We start from the raw sequence: 22,114 nt of genomic DNA on the forward strand, positions 1-22,114 counted from the left end.
GATATGTGTTCTATTAAAATGGCTAGATTTCTTTTATTGTGTAAAAGTCTGATGACATTTATTTCCAAGTTAACATAAAATTGTCATTTAGAATGTTTTTTTTTTCAGAAAATGATAACGTAAGAAACATTTGCATCATGTTGTGTTGTTGAAAAATGAATGTAGATGTTTTTTGTTATTTCATGCCAAATGCTCATTTGTTTTATTTAAAATGTATTAGATTAGATATAAATATATGTTCACTAAAAATATGTGTATTTAATAAACACGTAGAAGTAGGAATATATAGTTTTAAACAGGTTTAAAAAAATAAAAGTAAATATGTTAAGATTCATGAGGCAGCAACTTTAATAATACATATTCTTGTGGAAACCATTTTTTTCAGGGCTATTTGATGGCTAGAATGTTCAAAGAACAGCAGATTTAAACATTAATAACGGTCATATTTTACCAATACTTACCAATATTTAATGCTAGTAATTTTGTATTACTCATTTAGTACTAAGCATACAGTACAGGTAACGCACAACACACACACACACATATATATATATATATATATATATATATATATATATATATATATATATATATATATATATGTGTGTGTGTGTGTGTCTGTGTGTGTATATATATATATATATATATATATATATATATATATATATATATATATATATATATATATATATATATTACCTTACACAAGTCTTGTCATCAATCCCAGTTGTAAGAGCAACAAATAATAACTTGACTTCTAGTTGATCATTTGGAAAAGTGGCAGTAGGTAGATTTTTCAGATGAATCATCTGTTGAACTGCATCCCAATCATCACAAATACTGCAGAAGACCTATTGGAACCCACTTGGACCCAAGACTTTGGATTGAAACATCAACAGCCTGAGGTATTAAGACATTTGTGCTGTCCATTACATTACAAACCACAGGAGAGGGCAAATTCTTCAGCAGGATAGCACTCCTCATACTTCAGCCTCCAATTCAAAGTTCCCGAAAGCAAAGAAGGTCATGGTGCTCCAGGATTGGCCAGTGCAGTCACCAGACATGAACATTATTGAGCATGTCTGGGGTAAGATGGAGGAGGCATTGAAGATGAATCCAACAAATCTTGATGAACTCTGGGAGTCCTGCAAGAAGGCTTTCTTTGCCATATATTCTATACTGTACATTATTACTGTTAAGTGACAAGACTTTTGTCTAAGCGAAGTCAGATCTTACTGTCCTGATTAAATAATTAAAATCAAGGCATGATCATATTTTAATTTGGTAAAAGAAGCGTAATCTAGAGCCCTTTGCCTTTCATATAAGCCACTTCTGAATATATATATATATTATTTATGAGGAAAACATGGATGGCATCTTCAACATTACAATAAAATACCAAGACAACTGTATTGTTCTTGTTAAACAATATTTACTGTGCAAGATGCAATATTTGTACACAATAACAGAAGGTCCATTATTTAAAATGTTTAAATGAAGTATGTACATTTCCTAGTATGTACAGCTCCAGCTCTTAACACAGGAACTGACCGCATTTACTAATGAAACCTCACCAGAAACAACTGAAGAATGTTACAAACAGCTTTCTCCACTCCAAAAGAGCACACAGTCATGATCACAACATCTGTACAGACTGTTTCTCCACAAAACTGTCTACTTGAAACACCAACAGTGTTTGATTCCTGTTACTAACACATCTTAAGTGTGTGCGTGTCTTGATATAGTCTTAAAATGTCCTACAGGGGGGTTTTAAACTCCGGCTAAAGAAGTAATGCTGGTGTGTGTATTGCTCTCCAGCGCCTCCTCATGGAGATATGTGTGTGTGTATCAGAAGGGTCTCTGCAGGAAGGAGATTGGAGGAGAGCCGACGCTCCGTGGGCTCTGCAGATGAGAGTCATACGAGCCCGGAGTCATCCCTACTATTGAGTCTCCGTGAGGAGTTTCTCCATGCAGAAAATCATCTTCCTCCTCCATAGAGCCCTGACAGAACACAACACAGCGTTAATCAAGATGCTCTGGAAGGAACTAAACAATTCCTTCTGATGTTTTAATTTCCTTGTGGAGACTTGGGTGAAAAAAAAAACACTTTAATCTTGACACACTTGAAAATACTACAGTATTATAAATAACTAGTTCTGTGTCTTCATAGTGTTTAATTAAAATGATCTCTCCTCTCTCTGTTTACTAACGCAAGGCCAGGAAAACCTGTCAATCACATGACATCACAACAATAGCAAGGAACAACCGTCCAATCAATGCCTGATGAACAGTCAAGCCCCGCCCTACATTTTGTGTCGGGAAGCAGTTGTAGTGCCACAACATGGACGACGATGCTTTAAAGGGTGAGTTCACAAAACAAATGAACATTTCCTCACATGCTTCTAATCTTTGATGGTTCTTCTGTTGAACACAAAGGAAGATCAACTGAAAAAGGCCACCACTGACGTCCATAGTAGGAACAACAAAATACTATGGAAGTCAATGCAATTTTTAGAACATTCTTTAAAATATCTTCCTTTGTGTTTAACAGAAGAAAGAAGTTTCCTATGTGCTGTGTGAAAGCTCTAATCTGTTAACATGGGCACCAAACAAAAAAAGCTCATTGGATACGAGATATTTGATCATTTCTTTCTATTATTTTCTCAGTTTCATTCCTCAATACTAATTTATAATATTTTGCAACTACTTAATTTATTTTATTTTAGTTATATTATTTATATGGCTGATTTTTGCCATTTCTAAAATAAATGAGTTCATTACGCAGCCTAGTAATTACATGACTAGCAGTTTTACATGCTTTATCATGCATTTATCAAAATATGTGCAGGCTAATGAATGTCAAATTTCATTGCACATGTGTCCCAGACACTTTTGAATATGATTGCCAAAGTGTAGTAGTCAACATTTGAAGTGGATCAAAATGGTTTTTCAAAATTGCCCTGAGACAAGAATGGGTGTTGTTCAATAGTTTTAGGAGACCTTTGATGACAGTTGATGATCCACTTCAAATGTTGACTACTGTAGTTGACTACATTTTTTGCTGTTCACTGTATAGAAAATGCTGGCTTCCACACAATTTCTTCATAACGTCTCAACACAAACCGATTAAGTTAACTTTTACAAATTTAAGTGGATTGAACATAAAAGTTGCCCCCCCCAAAAAATTCAAGAATTGTGTTGATTCAACTCATTTTAAATAAGTAGTTTGAACAAGCAGCAAAAATGTGTGTGATCGCATTAGACAGTAAATAAACCACCCATTCCAATCCAACCTTCATTTGGATCAATTCGAGTGTTTGAAGGAATGTTTTTGAATTGAATTGAAGCATCAATCTGATTACAAACACATTATTTGGGAGCACATTAAGGCTGCATGATATTGAAAAATTCTGACATTGCGATATTGTTTTTCTGCAATATATATTGCTATATATACACGGTTTCACCAGATGATTTGAATATATCCATTTGGAAAGAATTCATTCGTTTAGATGGATTGGGATGATCAAGTCTTTTTCTATGCACTGCATAAATCAGTGTTTCCCAACCCTGTTCCTGGAGGCACACCAACAGTACATATTTTGGATGTCTCCATTATCTGACCCATTCATTTCAGGTTTTGGAGTCTTTTCTGATGTTATGATAAGATGATTCAGGTGTGTTTGATTAGGGAGAGGTTGAAAATGTGGACTGTTGGTGTGCCTTCAGGAACAGGGTTGGGAAACACTGGCATAAATCACAATCAATTACAAGCATATATAAATATGACAGAGCAAAAGATAAAAGTGACATAAACAGCACTTTACGGTTTTCTGTAGAGTCTAGCAGTACTCAGATATAGAAATTAAACAATCAAACAAAAAACATGGTCAGTATTGTATAAATAATTAAAAAATGTAGATCAATTTATCTTTTAACAAAGTCCCTTTAAGGCAAGTCATTTCACTCAGAGGCCACCTTTGAAAGGCAGTGTATGCTCGGGCATTCTGTCTGAATAGGGAAACATCATAAACTCCAAAGCTTACGATTACATTACATATTTGGAACCACCAATAAAATTAAACAACAATCGACTCACAAGTTTCATTTCTAAACGTCCAAATCAAACAGAATCTCCATATATTAAAGTTGCCCGAGCTTATGCACATCCGCACTCGAAATAAACGAGATCACGTCACCAACCTCTTTTATGGCTGCTCTACACATTCTTTCATTCTCTGGATAATGATCGTCTGATCGCGCTGCTTTTCTGAAATAATCCACAACTTTGGTCTTCTACTCCAGAAATGACAGCGCCTCTTTGTTTACAAATTTGTTGAGCGTTTGAATACCTTGTGTCCGTTTCATACAGATTACAAAACAAAAAAAATAACTTTAGTTTTCAAGTGTAGTTGGTTAATTTAAAAGTACAGATTCAAGTTTTATGTGGATATATTCCTTATTCCAGTGTGTTTGTTGACCACCAAACTGTCGTAAAAGCACACGTCTGGTTTGAGCTTCTCCGTTAGTCTATAGCGATCGATGATTGGCTCCTGTGCTAGTAGGCGGGGCTTCATTCGTCATAGTGACGGTTACACTTTTCCCCATGAAAACTATACGAGTGTATAGTTTATTTCTTTTGTATTCTACAGACTTTGCTTTTAATCCTTAATAAATGGTCTACTCCTGCGATGTGACTATTGCGGATACACACATTGCGATATCCATGCTCAATTGATATATTGTGCAGCCCTAAAGCACATAAATATGGGCACTGTGAATGCAGGGTAGTTGATCACCTTCGGGATTTCCTTCTTGGGCACATTAATCATACAGTCTGACGGTTCCTCCCACACCTGGTAGATCGGCTCAATGAGTTTCCCAGAACTGTTAAAATAAATAAATAAATATGTATGCAAGTCCAGTCAATCATTAGTCCAGGGTTGAACGGCTTTCTTTATTACCTTTTCAGAAGGTATGGATCAAAAGGGAAGAAACTATCCAGGGGGTTTGTGTTGGTGGGCACTGAGCTGCCGCCCACAGAACTCCTCACCACTGGCAACATGTGCCGGTTGTTGCGCTCAATAATGGTGTAACACAACACGAGCTGGTACTTCCTGCCAACAGATGGGTGAAATTGCCCTCAGTTGTGGTGTTTGTATGTTCATAAAGCTATGTAATTCGATGATGCATGTTTCTGGTGCTGTACCTGGTGATGGCTGCAAACATGTTGGTGACAGCAGGCAGACAGACCCTCAGTGGGTTGAGCTGACACATCACGATACGCTCCAGATTCAAACCCTGTAGGTACGCCAGCCCTGCAGACGGGAGCAAGACAAATGAGAAGCGTTCTTAAAAAAAGTAAATACTACGGTATTTTAAATTTGAGAATTTTACAAATATAATCTTCATTTGTTCATGCTTATTTATTTGTATTTTTATTTTATTTTATAATTGTCATTGCCAATCTCAGCCAATCATATTAGCTTGTTTTGGATCAATTTTAAATTTACACAACCATTTGAAGTACTGTAAAATGTGAAAATACATAGTAATACATACACATGTATATGCAAATGTAAAAAATCATTAATAGTCTGTAACTACATAACAATTTTAAAGAAATCACGCATTATTTTACAACTTAAAGGGGTGGTCCACTACAAGATCATATTTTAAAACTTTAGTTGATGTGTAATGTCTCTGAATGTAATACGCTCAAAGTTCAATGCAAAGGGAGACATTGGCTTTTACAGCGTTAGCTTAGCAAAGCCTACAGTCAGCGAAGTTTGGGGATTACAAAAAAATACATCCGGGTTAATGATGTCATAAACCCTTCAGGCTATGAGTATACATCCTGTGCAGTGAAGAGACATGGCCAGATGCGCTGTAATGTTATAGCAGAGATGCTTCCTGGTAACATGTGAATAATTGCACATTATGTTTGCTGACAAATCAGAGTCTCTTGAGGGCGGGCTTTCAGAGGAACTAGGAAATATGACATTCGTTTTCATGTTAGCTGTTTAGCAGAAGTGAGATATCTGAAAAAATAACATGATTTGTTACAAATGAAACATGAGCACACATTGCTTTGCACACCATAAACACAACCAACCCTTAAAAATACACTCTGGACCACTCTTTTAAACTGGCAATGCAGTTTAAAAACGACAACAAAATACTACAGATATAAAACTTCCAATACATCATATCATATTAAGTTTTAATTTTAACATCAAACTTAATATCAGAAAGCAGAATTCTTTATATATTCCAAAATCATTTTTACTCAAAAGGGATTTCGGTACAAGGGTCTTGATGTGACACTTTCTGATATTTCTTGACCTTGACACAATTACGATTATATATATATATGTGTGTGTGTATACAGTTAAAGTTAAAATTATTAGCCCCCCTTTTATTTATTTTTTATTTTTTTTATATTTCCCAAATGATGTTTAACAGAGTAAGAACATTTTCACAGTATGTCTGATCATATTTTTTCTTCTGGAGAAAGTCTTATTTGTTTATTTTTGGCTAGAATAAAAGCAGTTTTTAAAAAAATTTTATGAACCATTTTAATGACAAAATTATTAGATTTTAAGATATATTTTTTCCGATAGTCTACAGAACAAACCATCGTTATACAATAACTTACCTAATTACCCTAACCTGCCTAGTTAACCTAATTAACCTAGTTAAGCCTTTAAATGTCACTTTAAGCTGTATAGTGAAGTGTCTTGAAAAATATCTAGTCAAATATTATTTACTGTCATCATGACAAAGATAAAATAAATCAGTTATTAGAAATGAGTTATTAAAACTATTATGTTCAGAAATGTGTTGAGAAAATCAGCTCTCCGTTAAACAGAAATTGGAGAAAAAATAAACAGGGGTGCTAATAATTCAGAGGGGCTAATAATTCTGACTTCAACTGTATATCAAAAGCACTTGTGTAAAAATATTTAAAGGTCTCATGAAATTAAAATATAGTTTTGTTAGTTTTTAAGCTAGTGTGCTCTAAAACAGCAACAAAACTGTTTAGAAGATATAAAACTGATATAAACATGTAAAGCTTTCAGTCTGTCACCTCCCCTTAAATGGATCAATGGTTTTATTCACGTCACCTCACATTTCAGTTGCTCATCAAATCATAACCAATCAAATGCTAGTAGTGTTTCTCAACCATGTTCCTGGAGGACCAACTCTGCACATTTTCTATGTCTCCTTAACAAACACACCTGATTCAGATCAACAGATCATTAGCAGAGAATGAAAGGCTGTTTCTCAATATGCGTTCTTGAGCGTTCTTGCGTCCTCGTGTTCTCGTGTAACCTCATCATCAACTGCCAAAGTTTAGTTCTAAAACTCAAGACCGCAAGAACGGATGAAGCGTGAAAGTTCCCGGATGTGTTCTTGATATCGAGAACGCAACGATGCAGACTTGAGTGCAAAACTCATCCAAAAAGTCCCATTTAGGGGGCTTAAAGTCATTGCGGCAGAAATAAGGAAATGGCAAGAGCAGCATTTTATACACATCAGTTCAGAGATATTACTTATTTATCTCAGGAGTTTCCCTAAATGAGACGTGAAAGTAAACATGACCATGAACATCTTAATAAAGGCGTAAACACATTAAGGGTGTTTATCTGCTGAAACTCCTATTAAAATCTGTTTTATTTGTATTGCTCAAAGTATAGTTTTAAGGTCTTTATGCATGATATATATTGTGAAAAGGGGAAAAACAATAAATGAAAACTAAGGAAAATTTAAATATAATCTTTGTATGAATACTGTAATATTTAAATAATTTTCCATTAAAAACGCATGAAGGTCATGTGACCATCAGGAAGAAAGCAGCATCTTATTTCTCACAGTATGCATTCTCTGTTCTTGCGGTCTCCTGAGGTAACTTGGCAAGACCAGTCTCCACAAGAACGCAAGTCCATTCTCAGCGTTCTTGGAATTGAGAAACAGCCAAAGACTTGTAATGAGTGTGACAGGCAAAGGAGAAATCCAAAACATGCAGTGTTGGTGGTCCTCCAGCAATGTGGTTGAGAAACACTGCTCTCTAATATCTGACATTTGCTTTTCATTTGATGCGCATAAGCTCAACCAATCCCACTGACAGAGCAGTGATAAAAACAAAACGCTACTGGTATTTTTTTTTTAAAGGGGAGGAGCTACACTATGTCCCTCCCTATATTTGCGTTTCAGTTGAGATTACGTCAAACATAAACTACAAATGAATATTTCAAAGCACTTCATTGGACCTTTAAAGATCTAATTTTAGAAGCAGAGTTATTGTATGAATCAGTGTTATTTTAGAATCATTATTTTAGTTATTTCAGTATTGCGGTTTTTAATAAATTGAACATTTTCCATGTCTGTTGTATTTATTTATTTTTAGTAATTTTGCTATGTGTTTTCATCATTTTTATTAGCTTTAGCATTTAAAATTTTTCAATACACTTTGAACTTTTTGGATTAGCTGTAATATTTTTTGTAATTTAGCTACATTGCTTTAAAGCCCCAATTATCATAACAGTGACCAACAGATCTACTGCAACAGAGACATTATTATCATTATAATTCAAGGAATTACTTACAAAAAGAAATTCAATTAGCACAGAGAAATGTCATGTCTGAGCGGGATTGGAATACACTTGTGTTTATGAATAAACCACACAACATAAACCAGTACAAACATTTAAATCCCACATGAGCTGACCTTTCTTCATATTGCCCTCCAGAATGGCATTATGTTTGAAGATGAGTGTGTAAAACACAGCCTGGCAGGCGGTATAAAAGGGGCCGTGCAGATTGATGTCGCAGAAAGCTTTAGACCCCGAGTCCTGACTGTCGATGTAAAGGTGCAGCCAGGGAACCAGCAGGTCGAGACAGGCCTTCACTGTCCTGTGGAAAAGACAAAACTCTACAGCAGCAGCTCCCACAAAATAAAGCAGAGGCATTAATGTTTCATCACGTAATCGAGGAAACAAACCACTGCCAAAAATAGATGATTAAATATTCAACTGCGCTAAATAAGACAAAGCTGTTTGATAAGGTCACGTACGATACTGGTAAAAACTTGGCTCTTGCCATGAAGCTGCCCATGTATCCCGCAGCAGACTGCCGGAGGACGGAGGGCTGGTTGGGGCCTTGTAAAAGCTTCCATAAGTGATCCAAAAAAGCTTCAGCTAAACCCTGAAAAGTAAACACGAGAAAGGTTTTGATGCATGTGTTTCTTTGCTTTAACTTTTTGAGAACGAGAGAGAAATGTGAACTGACCAGGCGGAAGCTGCACAGGTAGAACATGTAAAACTGCACGTGACAGGAAGCATGAGTGGGAAGAACCACTTTATCAAACACAGACACCAGGTCTCTGTACAGAGCTTTGGTTTTCTCGATATCTAACGTACCTAAAAACAGATCAGAACAATAGAAATAATAATATCAATGGGACAAAATTATAGTCACTTCATATAGACAGATATAAATAATGGATGCTACTTATTAAATATGTTTATTACTAAAACAGTAAACATAATTACACAAAACTGACATTCAAACGTCTGGGGTAAATGTCTATTCTTAACTGTCACAAGAAACATTTCTTATTCTTAACAGTGTTAAAAACAGTGCTGCTTAAAGTCTGTTTGTTTTGTTGGCACACATTGTTATTCTTCAGGTAAACCAGTTAATCCTTTTAAGTTAATCTACTGGAAAAAAAATGTTTGTTTTGATAATCTTCAATCAAAGTCTGAGCATTTGCTTCCATGTTTGGAGTGTTGCTCATCTGATAATATCAATTTGACATTTCAGCCAAAATATTCTTAACCACCCCCCTCTTACCGTTAGTTTGCTATGAGAGAATATGCACAAAAGAAAGCCCCGTCCCTACACAATCTTCCCTTTCAGTAGGAAGTACATCAACATTCTGAAATAAAAGTCTCAATAACTTCCGGTTCACACATTATTTATAATGCATTTTTTAATGCATTTTATTTAAGGCGCCTTTTATGACACTCAAGGTCACCGTACAGAGCAGCTAGAACAATCAGTTCAAATAAAAACACAATAAAATCAATAAAATACAATACAAACTTTTTTGTAAAAATGCAGTAAGAAATTGACTTAAGACAGTTAAAATAGATAAAACAACATAAAATACCCGGAGAGCAGCGGCAGCATAGACGCGCCAGCGTTCACTCTACCGGATGGTAAAGGTAGTCAAGGAGTAATTTAATATTTTATATTTATATAATTGAAACGGTTATACGTTTACATCATTATCAGATGTAGAAAGTTAAAAAGAGTCATATGTAGTCATATATTTGTATTTGCTATAGCTTTTGATTCATTTAATGCATCTTTGCTGAATTAAAGTACTAAATTCTTTCATTTTACAAAAAAATTTAAAAAAAAATTACTAACCCCAATCTATTGAACAGCATTGAATTTTTTTTGTTTTCTATCGCATAAAAAGTACAGGTTGTGCTAACTCAATTGAGAATAAACATCTCGACTGATTAACAAGCTTAAACCGTTTTTTGAAAAAGAGGTTTCTGACCATCAGCATGGGAAACGTCTTTAATGTAAGCCAGGAGGACAGTCATCATGGTGTCCAGTCTCTCTGCCACAGGGTGAACCATTTCTCTTCCATCAGCTCCCGAGTTCAGTGGAGAGTCCTCTTCCTCATCCTCAAAATAAAAATATGTGAAATTAAAAAACTGCATCCAATCGTGGGCTTAATTTAGTTCCTCAAACAAACTGGTATTCATTTTATTGATTAAATGTGTACAATTCTGTCTCTTTTTTAAGCTTAAATTTTGATTTCTCATTCAATAAGTGACTCCAATAATTTCTTTAAAGGGACAGTTCACCCAAACAAGTCTGTAATCATTTACTCAACCTTTTCTTGCTCCTAATCTGTGTTTATTGTGTTATTGGAATGTTGGAAACTGGTAGATATAGTGCTTTTTCCTACTATGGAAGTCAATGGTTACAACATTTTTCAAAATATCTTCTTTTGTGTTCAACAGAAAAAGAAACCACTTCAGAGTGAGTCCATTTTCATTTTTGGGTGCATTATCCCATTAAAACCTCAAAGAATTATTCAAAGAGTGTACATTTCTAAAGTAAACTGTCTTTAAATTAGACCCATTAAAGGACAGTTCACCCAAAAACTTACTCCGTTTCGCTTTTCTGTTGAACACACAAAAAAACAACATTTAGAAAAACTTAATTAAACCATTGTTGGTGCCTATTGACTTGACCTGTCGCCTGCTGAAGAGCCAGTGTGCTCAGAGTGTTACACATTTAGCATTAGCCTTTTAAAATTGAATAAATTAGTATTTTTGGAGCTTTGGTGTTGCCGCCTTTTTGAATAAACGTTTGCACATATTGCTGTTTGGCTGAGCACCCATTTAAAGTGACATGTGTGCTTTTGACTTCCCCAACATTTTCTCTTTCTATGAAAGTCAATGGGAACCATCATCTTTCAGGTTTTAAAACATTCCTCAAAGCATCTTCTTTTGTGTTTATCAGAAGAAACAAACTCATACAAGTTTGGAGCTGGGGGAGGGCAAGTAAAAAGTATCCTATTGTTCTTAATCTCTGCACTCAGCTTGTTTAGCCTTTTTCTGTGTTTCTTGTGTAGCCTTTAGCCTCTTTTGTGTACCATGTTGAAGAGACATTCATCCTGTGATGCTCCGCTGGTGTCTTGCTGAGCTCCACTTTCCACTTCTTCAATCTCACTTCGCGGTGCGCTAACCTAAACATCAAAAACAGCAGTCAAACACCTGCACCACGATACAAACATCAGTACAGTGTCTGAACACAAGCCACATACATCTAGCATAAGCATCTTGCTGATGATGAGCTCTAGTATGTCTTTCCTCAGGTCAGGGATGTAGACCGAAACCCTCAACATGTTGTGTACATAACACTCCTGCGTGTGGATAGGAAACACATGAAATTATCTTCATTAACACACATAATTACATCGCTCTTTATTTACTCAAATTACTCACAAGCGTTCTGGAGGATTTCTGCACAAAAGGGAACTTGTCAGTGAGGATTGGCATCAGGAATCGACTGGTTCTGACAGCAAACGAAAGTGTTTGTAAGTTAAAGGGTAGGTTTTTATCAACTAAAATAAAAATAAAAAGCTTTGAGGGTTTTGTAGGACACTTACGATGGAACATATCTTGCAATGAGCTGTAAAGCTTGATGACAATTATCAAATGTCCTTGGCAGATCTGCATGTAAAAGACAATTAATTACTGATTAGTGACTCTCTGCTCTGATATCATTGATTGCTGACAATCTATAGAGAGGAAGAATAGTTAACAACTAATAAACTATTTATAAGATGTACAACATTATTCATAATATAATATAATATAATATAATATAATATAATAGTAAATTAATACTGCACAATGATTATTTGTCTCTAAAATATTGCGATAAGTCTGAATAAAGATGATCAGACAATTAATCAAATCTATAATAGCAGCAGGCCAAAAACCACAGATAAAACCCTTTTTAAAACATGTCATCTCACAAAATATGTTCTTAACTCACGTTCACAAAAGTCACCAGTTATATGATCAGAAACACAATATAAACGGTAATACTTTTAAAGACTATTTCAATTAAAAATAACTACTTAATCGCTATTTTGATCCATTTAAAATATAATTTCACCATCATTCAAGTGTTTGATGTCATCACAGGATTGATCTTTCAGAAATCAGTTTAATGTGAAGGTGATTAAATGATTTAATTAAAAAAACATTAATGATCATTATTATCATCAATTATTTAAAATCATTTATATGAATTTTATACAGCTTGATATTTTTAGATAATGATAATGATTATTTAGAAAATAATCCTCTTTTGGTGGATGCTTTGATGCATAGAATATTCAAGTGCAATTTTATATAAAATTGAATCAAACATAGAACATTTGCAACATTATAAATGTCTTCATTGACACTATTGATCAGCTTAACATATTACAGAATCAAAGAATTAATTTCTTTAAAAAGAAAGAAAGAAAACATCTGACCTCAATTTTTTATAAATGAAAGAATATAGAACATTGAAAGATTGGCTAAAAATAGTTATTTATTTATTAGTTTGGACAGCTGCTATATTGATTTATAGACTTTAAGGGAAACAGCAATATTTTTTTTCCCCACAAAAATTGTTATGGAATAAATGATGTTTTATGAGTGTGTGTTTTCTAGCCAACAAGCCTCTATTTATTCTGACTAAAGTATGTTATTAGGGTAGATGATAAAAATGTATCCAATGGTACATCAACAAAATAAACAGTCAAAACCAGACATGGGATGATAACCGTTTTCAAGGTATACTGCGATTTGGAAAAATCTAAGTTTTAAAACCGTTAAAATTTTCTGTTATACCGTTCCTAAGGTGTGTACTATTTTTAATTTACATTCCAGCAGAAAAGATATCCAAAGACGCTGTTTTAAATTGCAAAGTAATCTGCTTAATGTAGTGTTTGAAGCAAATTAAGCAGATGTCATTTATTTATTTGAATTATTTAGCTTGACATGTTTACTGCTCCAAAATATTCTAAATCTTTCAAAAAAAATAAAATATATTGTGTTCAAAGGAGAAAAAGTTGTTTATTACCTAGACATATAAAAAGAGTATATTTTAGAGCAGTGATCACAATACTGTGATACCGTGAAGCCGTGATATTTTTATGCAAGGTTCTTATACCGTCAGAATCTTATACTGGCCCATGCCTAGTCAAAACCAGTTTTATCACAAATCACATGCGAGTAATATAACAAAAAAAAGTCTACAAACTTTCATCTTCATCATCAGAATCTGAAATATCCACATTTCCTTCTTGGATTCTGATTCTCTCTGAGAAAAAAGGGAAATAAACATGACTTTTACATGATGTTATACAATGTGAAAGCAGTGAAGTGCTAACAAGGAATCATAATAAATCTTACTCGGTAAAAAATTTGTGATGACCATTCGAAGACAAGCTCTGAGATAAACTGTTTGTGCCGACACTAGGTTACTCAGAAAAGCCAAATATTCTTCCACCACAGCCTGACTGCGACCAAGCCATGGCAGTTTCTGTGTTAGGAAACATTTGTTACATTAGAAACCTGATCGCTTTGAAATATGACTTGCCACATTAGTCTTTCACTCACCAAAACAACGTTTACTAATTGTTCATGATCTTTGCCAAGCTGAGTGACACATGTTCTAAATTCCTGCAACCAGTTGATAATTTGAGCATCCTGCAATGAGATAAACACAAGAATGAGAAAGATAATTTAATAACAGCCCCCAGTATTCATTTTGCTTCAGCCGATTTATCAGTGAATCACATACAAGCAATTATAGTGTTGTGGTAGTGACATTTAAAATCATTTTTTAAAAACAGACAACAATATGTCTGTGTTAATCATGTTATGTCTGACTGCTCTCTTTTAAATATAGGGCTACCTCAAGGATGTGTATTACCCCCTATTATTTTCAATATACAGTTGAGGTCAAAATTATTAGCCCCCCTGAATTATTAGCCCCCGTTTATTTTTTTCCCCAATTTCTGTTTTCAACAATTCTAAACATTTTAGTTTTAATAACTCATTTCTAATAACTGATTTATTTTATCTTTGCCATGATGACAGTAAATAATATTTTACAAGATATTTTTTAAGACACTTCAATACAGCTTAAAGTGACATTTAAAGGCTTAACTAGGTTAATTAGGTGAACTAGGCAGGTTAGGGTCATTAGGCAAGTTATTGTATAACGATGGTTTGTTCTGTAGACCAGTGTTTCCCAACCCTGTTCCTGAAGGCACACCAACAGTACACATTTTTCACCTCTCCCTAATCAAACACACTTGAATCAACTCATCAGAACATTAGAAGAGACTCTAAAACCTGAAGTTAATGGGTCAGATAAGGGAGACGTACAAAATGTGTACTGTCAGTGTGCCTCCAGGAATAGGGTTGGGAAACACTGCTGTAGACTATCATAAGAAAATATAGCTTAAAGGGGCTAATAATTTTGACCCTAAAATGGCTTTTAAAAAATTAAAAACTTCTTTTATTCTAGCCGAAATAAAACAAATAAGACTTTGTCCAGAAGACAAAATATTATCAGACATACTGTGAAAATTTCCTTGCTCTGTTAAACATCATTTGGGAAATACTTTAAAAAAGAAAAAAAATCAAAGGGGGGCTAATAATTCTGACTTCAACTGTATATATGAACTGCAGAGCAATAATGATGATAATCTCACTCTTATGAAATACGCCGATGATCTGGCACCGGTTTCCTTTCAGGAAGAAATGAATAGCTTCTAATATTTTAAATATATTAATAGTATCACAGATTGGTTTGGCAAAAGTTCATTACATCTTAATATTGGAAAAACAAAAGAGCTAGGTCTGGGGAGTCAAAAAAGGGCAGTAGATAGTGGATTTTATAAACCAGTCATCATAAATGGAAAAATAGTGGAGCAGGTCTCAGATTTTAAGTAATTAGGCACAATTATTAACAATAAACTGAATTTTGATAATAACGTAGAGGCTGCTTCTCCTCCGCATGTTGAGAAGTTTTAATGTTAGTACACAGACTTTAAAACATGACATATAGATCATTAATAGAGTGTTCTAACATAATATTGTTTCATGGTTTGGGAACACAAACAGAAGAAAAAATTATCGCAAATTATCAATCAGGCAAATGAGATAACTGGTCACAAACAACATTCACTGTCAGTCTATTTGACTCCTTTATGGAAAAAACAGCAATTGCGATTTTTAAAGAAATACACACCCCCTTCACTCAGCTTTTGAAGTGTTACCATCAGGACGCAGGTTTAGAATTCCTAAAGCCCGAAGGCATGCTTATAAATTTATGCTCATTTATCCCAATTGCAGTTGTTGTCTTAAATCGGATCACCGTTTGAAGTAAATGACTAACAAAAAAAATCTCAAAATCATCTGAAACCTCAAAACATAAATTCATGAAGAAGGTATTTGTTAATATATATCATAGGTCTCAAACTCAATTATTGGAGGGCCGCCGCTCTGCACAGTTTTACTCCAACCCTATCAACCACAGCAGATCCAAATAATCTAGGTGTTCAAAAGAGTCCTGAACACCTTCATTAGTTGGATCAGCTGTGTTTGATGCAGAGTGCAGAGTTGTGGCCCTCCAGGAATCGAGTTTGAGACCTATGATATATATTGAAAGATCTGTTTAATTTACAAAACAACCAACCACAGTTCTGGGATTAGAAAAATATCAATTGGTAAACATATTTTATATTTTATATAAGGAAAATAAACATGCCTTACCAATGTGACCAAAAAGTTTGAGTTACAGTATACAATATACTTTGTAGAAAAGCAAAAGAAACGATGCAAAATGCTAATCAAAAGGGAAAGAGTTGTCTCTCAACAGAACAAAAATGATTGATTTTATTTTATTTTACATTTATGAGGAAAAAAGCTTTGTTATGACTGTGACAGATATAAAATTGGCACTTGTGTGACTTCAAATCTAATTGTAAATCAAATATATTGTTCTGTACAATACAAACATACACAAAAAAGCTTTCGCTATTTTGCTAAAAACTTTTTGTTTTTATGGCAAGGTTTACATTTGCATAGAATTGCTCTGATTTGTGAGTGGGTTTATCTAACATAGAGGTAAAGTTGGGTTTTATATACGCACATTCGTTCATTTAGAAGTCTCTATATTGTTTACCATGTTACTTTGAATATTCAATCGGAATTAGCATGCAAGTATGACTTGAAAACAACATTAACACTGTTTATTTGACTGTGAACAATGTTGTACTTTGATAGCCATTGGCTGCTAATATGATTGCGCTAATTAGAGTTTGCAAATAATACTTTTATGAAATTATATTATTAAGGGGAAAGTCCGAATGTGCGAATATAAAACCAACTTTACCTCTATTTATCTAACTACTTTCAACTACTTGAAAATGACTTAACATTGAAGTCAACTGAGCTGAATAACAACATTATTGTAGCTGATACCATGAAAATTACAACATTAACATACACTGTTATTGAATTGAAACTAAACTGAGCTGAATGTAATTTTAACAAGGCTTACCTTAATATCCGGGTCTGAGAGTTGATGTTTTATCAGCTCATAGTCGCTTGTGTCGCCCTGTATCGGAACATGTCAGGGCATGCATTACAGATAGTAATACTCATACGTTTTAATGTTTTTATAATTTAAGTTAGTCCAACTCACCTTTTGTAGTTTAGCTAAAGTATTGGCAACTGTGCCTCCAAAGCGCACAGTTTTCAACGGTGGTGTATTGATGAAATCTCTGCCTTCAATCTCCATTATATATCAGAAACAGTTTTCTGAAAGCAGATAAAATACGACGATAACATCCACGACAACTAACAGCTGTCAAATATATCCGTTTGTCAGTTTATTATGTAAACACTGCCTTCATATACATAACGTAAATATAAACAATAATAAAAATATATGTGATGTGCGACGATCTTTAACGACTGCTCGTTGTTAATACAATTATTATCACGAGCTAATGGGTCGGCACTTACCAAATAGTATTTATTCGAATAAATATATACCTAAATTAAGCATTATAAGCTGAATGTAGCTGTCACATGCGTGACCATGCCGCGATATGCCAACCGGAAGCTCTGTTTTGTTGTTACGGAAGCAGCCGGTTTGGTTTGTGTAACAGTTGTGTTAAAGAAATGAAGGTTCTGCCACCTTGTGGTTTGAAGTGCAATGATGACTTGATGTTGTGCTGCTTTGCTTACAATAATATCGCACATCACGGGGCTCCTTGGTGGACAGACAGATGGAACAGGTAGTCTACGTATGATATAAAATTGAGTGTTAACATTTACGACTTGTCTATAATAAAGTGAATATAATACTAGCCTATCAACATATCTGTTATAATCACTTTGCAAGTCAATTAAAACAAGCACATAGTTATTAATACTTTTATTGTGGGATAATGAGCTAAATATTTAGCTGAACTAGCTTAGTTTGCTTCTGTAAATTGTATAAATATAGTACATTTCCAAAATGAAAGAAGTACATTTCAAAAATGAAAGAAGGCCGTTGGTTCGAGCCTCGGCTGGGTCAGTTGGTATTTCCGTGTGGAGTTTGCATGTTCTCCCCTTGTTGGCATGGGTTTCCTTCACAGTCCAAAGACATGCGCTATAGGTCAATTGAATAAGCTAAATTGGTATGTGTGTTAATGCAAGAGTGTATGGATGTTTCCCAGTGATAGGTTGCAGCTGGAAGGGCATCCGCTGCGTAAAACATATGCTGGATAAGTTGGTGGTTCATTCCGCTGTGGCGACCCCTGATTAATAAAGGGACTAAGCTGAAAAGAAAATGAATGAATGAATGAATATAATATTGTACCTTCTCTGTGTAAGATTTGATAGAGATCAAATATAGGTTACATGGTGGATCCCTATACATATATATATAAAAAAATTTTAGGTTGAATCAAATTAAGTTTTTTCCACTCCCAATGTTACCTGACTTAAAATATATAAATCTCACACAAGTTAAAAATAAAATTAAATATGATTAACCTATTTTAATAAAATAAAGTAACAAAAAAACAGTGTCAATGTCATGACTTTTCATGACCAAATGTTTTCTGTTTCAGACTCGTGGAATTTGTTTATTTTTTTCTCCCAAAACTAATGTCACAATACGATTTACATATAATATCTTTTTTTTTACTTTGCCTTGTGTGACATCTTGTTTTTGTTTTATCCTAGAATACTGATTTGAGAGTTCTATACAGGCATGGGCCGATATAAGTTTGTGATGGTATGATAACCTTGGATATAAACCATATCAAGGTATTGTGATTATAGCTCTAGAATAATTTCTTTTTAAATGTCTTAGTAAAAGACAACACATTTTTCTCCGTTGAACACAACATACAGTATTTCATTTGACATTTTTTCAATTTACAATTCACATTTATAATATTTAAAAAAAGTAAACATGTCAGGCTAAATAATTTAAATAAATCATTGACTTCTGCTAGCTTTATTAGTTTCAAAAACACTGATTTCCTTACAACACATAAAAAATACATCAAAATAACTTTACATGCATCTTAGGAACAGTATAACAGTAATTGTTGCGGCTTGACTTTTTCAAACCGCCGTAAACCTTGAAACCGGTTATCGCCCCATGCCTAGTTCTATATTTCAAAGTTCATTAAGAAACCTGCTTTCTCAGTAAACACAATCTACAGTTGCTTTATGCAGCTTAAGTATGGAATTTTCAACAAATGATGCCAATGTATGAACACATGTGATATCACTTAAAAGACATGGACCACCTACTGAGAAATAAAGCTAAAACACTCAAAGCTTAACATAAATATATGTAAACTGTTGTGAAACATCGAGGTCTGTCGTTGAGTTAAACATCAAACTGTATGCCACCCATCCTGTTCATTTACACCCGTTGGTTCTAAATTGGTATGAGCAAACAAAGATAAGAGGAAGCAAAGCTAATATCACTTCTAACTGTCCAAAGGTTGTACAGTAGAAATGTTTGAGATTCAATAAAAGCAGGACACTAAAACATGTCCGGGTTGTAATTGCATGTTGTTTGAAACCAATGTCAGACTTATATGGAGCCAGATCAGTCTCAAAAATAATACACTTACAAAAAAAATTCATGCATCCACAACACAGCTCACATTTACAAAATACAGTTCGTAAGTTCAAAAGACGACTCAAAAATACACAAAACCAATTCATAAATTCAAAATACGATTCAAAAATACACAAATCCAATTACTAAATTAAAAAATATGCAAATCCAATTCTAAAATAAAAAAAAAATGTAAATCCAGCGAATTCAAAACACGATTCATAAAAGCACAAATCCAATTAGTAAATTCTAAAATATGCAAATCCAATTCATAAATTCAAAACACAGTTCATAAATACACAAATCTAATGGGTAAATTCTAAAATATGCAAATATGATTCGTAAATTCTGAAATATGCAAATCCAATTCATAAATTCAAAACACGATTCATAAATACACAAATCCAATTCATTTGGCCAAATTTTTTATGATTTCTGCTTTTACAGATCGTGTGATTACAAATTTACAAATTGGGTTTTGTAAATGTGAAATGTGTTGTGGATGCATGAATTTTATTTTGTAAATAAATGTATTATTTTTGAGACTGATCTGGCTCCATAGACTTAGGCCTATAAATCACACAAATAAATGTTGGCAAATACATAATTGTATTTATTGCTGATCTTGTCAATGCATAATTTCAAAATAGAGTACAAAGCACAAAACAATTCAACAAAAGAGTATTTTACATAATACATAATTGTAAACACTTGCGATAAAAACAACAATATCAAAAAAATAAAATTATATTTCAACAAGAGAGAAAAATAAAACTCTGCTGAGGCATTGTGATGGTTGATTATCCTCTTCTGTAGCCTGTTAAAATAAAACAAGAACATGTTATTTTTGAAGCTTATTGCTGTTTTCAAAAGGTCTCTCTCAGTATGAAAACATATTACATTTTTATGCTTTCATACACAATTTATAATTCCTTGATTTTACTTTATTGTCCTTCATGTTGTAAATTAGTAATAACAGTGTGTGTAAATCCTACCCATATTATGGGTTAGCGTTGTATTGCATTACCTTTCCTCTTGTTAATTTTTATTTGCAACTATTTGCGTTTGTCCTCAAAAACCCTGTGAACTGCTAAACAGTTTTTCAAAACATCTATTATATATAGTAAATCTGTTATATTCTATTCTATTAAATGATAAAAAGAATATTCACACCATACATTGTCAGGATGAATCTGACTTTTAATAGGCCTATACAGTACATCTGTTGTCTTTTAGATTACAGTTGTCTTTCGTTGAGCCATAAAGTTTCATAGTTGATGTTTAACCGAGTGATCTGTCCTTACTTATGCAAATACTTCCTCAAAGTCATTTCGTTTACACATTTTCTTTCTCTCTATCGATAATTTTTAAATCTCTGTGACAAATATTATCATGAATTAGAGAAAAGCACACTTTAAGGCTTAACTTTACATGTTTTCTTTCTGTCTATGGATAATTTTTAAATCTCTATGTGACAAATATTATCATGAATAAGAGAAAAAACACACTTAAGGTTAATTTTACACGTTTTCTCTCTCTCTTTGGGTACTCTTTAAATCTCTATGTGACAATTATCTTTAAGGATTGGAGAAAAACACACTTTCAGGACACAGTTTGACACATTTTCTCAAACATTGATTGATAAGTGACATTGGCATTGTTGTTGTTATTGATAAAATGCACACAAATAAACATGACTTAGTTATTAACCTGTACATGGTGGTTCATATAGCCTGAGTCTCTCCGGTCACTGCCCCAGAAACAGTGCTCACATTATCCTGAGAGGTCATTGCAAGAGTCACTGGCACTTCTCTGCTGTGTTTCCCCTGACCAGACGCCGCACCTTGACTTCTGGGTCCCCCATTTCTCCTAAAAGAGTTCCTGATGCCGCTGGAGAGGCGACTAGAGAACCTCCTGACCACACCAGCCAAACCCCTGCCCTTCTTCAGCAAGCCCACATCATCCTCAAGCTCCTCGGGTGGCACCTCAATATTTCCCGTGTACCAGAAAACCCACCAGATGAGGCTCAGGAATATGATGATGGCTCCCGCGTATATCAAAAAGTCATAGAAGAACAGATCTCCAAAAACGCCGAGCAACAATATGATGAGCCCGAGCACGTCGAAAGCCACGGCAAGCCAGAACGCGCACGAACAGCGCCCGAGACCGCCCGGCGCTGCCTCCATCCCCAGCCTGTTTTTGTAGGTTTTTATAGTCCTTCAGAAATGTTGAATTGATTTTTTGGAAATGTTAGCCGTCGGGGTGAAGTGTTTGGAAGGGGTTTGAATTGTTTTTGGTTTGTTTTATAGACGAGCAGCGAGAGGGAAGGAGCTTTCCGTTCACCTGAAGGGAGTGGCATGAGCGGTGGGAG

At 34.2% G+C, this 22,114-nt stretch overlaps 2 protein-coding genes across 4 annotated transcripts; both read right to left on the reverse strand.

Annotated features, from left to right (window-relative positions):
* Window positions 1–1,410: 1,410 nt before the first annotated feature.
* Window positions 1,411–17,753, reverse strand: rrn3 (RRN3 homolog, RNA polymerase I transcription factor). Of its 3 annotated transcripts, XM_056453887.1 has the most exons (18): window positions 17,637–17,731; window positions 17,314–17,429; window positions 17,170–17,226; window positions 14,214–14,303; window positions 14,007–14,136; window positions 13,855–13,914; window positions 12,200–12,263; window positions 12,036–12,105; window positions 11,855–11,953; window positions 11,684–11,776; window positions 10,574–10,703; window positions 9,292–9,422; window positions 9,077–9,207; window positions 8,732–8,916; window positions 5,210–5,318; window positions 4,965–5,117; window positions 4,800–4,887; window positions 1,411–2,001 (listed from the first exon to the last, which is right to left on the reverse strand). In XM_056453887.1, exons 2-18 carry the CDS (start codon window positions 17,407–17,409, stop codon window positions 1,849–1,851), a joined length of 1,839 nt encoding a protein of 612 aa, XP_056309862.1. In that variant the 5' UTR covers window positions 17,410–17,429; window positions 17,637–17,731; the 3' UTR covers window positions 1,411–1,848. The 3 variants fall into 3 exon arrangements, with proteins under 3 accessions (XP_056309862.1, XP_056309861.1, XP_056309860.1); XM_056453886.1 differs by having other exon boundaries at window positions 9,077–9,422; window positions 17,667–17,753; XM_056453885.1 differs by having other exon boundaries at window positions 9,077–9,422.
* A 1,356-nt stretch (window positions 17,754–19,109) lies between these two features.
* On the reverse strand, window positions 19,110–22,103 carry si:dkeyp-72e1.6 (transmembrane protein 238-like). The gene is made up of 2 exons (XM_056453895.1): window positions 21,454–22,103; window positions 19,110–20,560 (listed from the first exon to the last, which is right to left on the reverse strand). Exon 1 carries the CDS (start codon window positions 21,927–21,929, stop codon window positions 21,468–21,470), a length of 462 nt encoding a protein of 153 aa, XP_056309870.1. The 5' UTR covers window positions 21,930–22,103; the 3' UTR covers window positions 19,110–20,560; window positions 21,454–21,467.
* Between the last annotated feature and the right edge of the window lie 11 nt (window positions 22,104–22,114).

This window comes from Danio aesculapii, chromosome 3 (assembly GCF_903798145.1).
Source record: "Danio aesculapii chromosome 3, fDanAes4.1, whole genome shotgun sequence".
Classification (NCBI taxonomy): domain Eukaryota; kingdom Metazoa; phylum Chordata; class Actinopteri; order Cypriniformes; family Danionidae; genus Danio; species Danio aesculapii.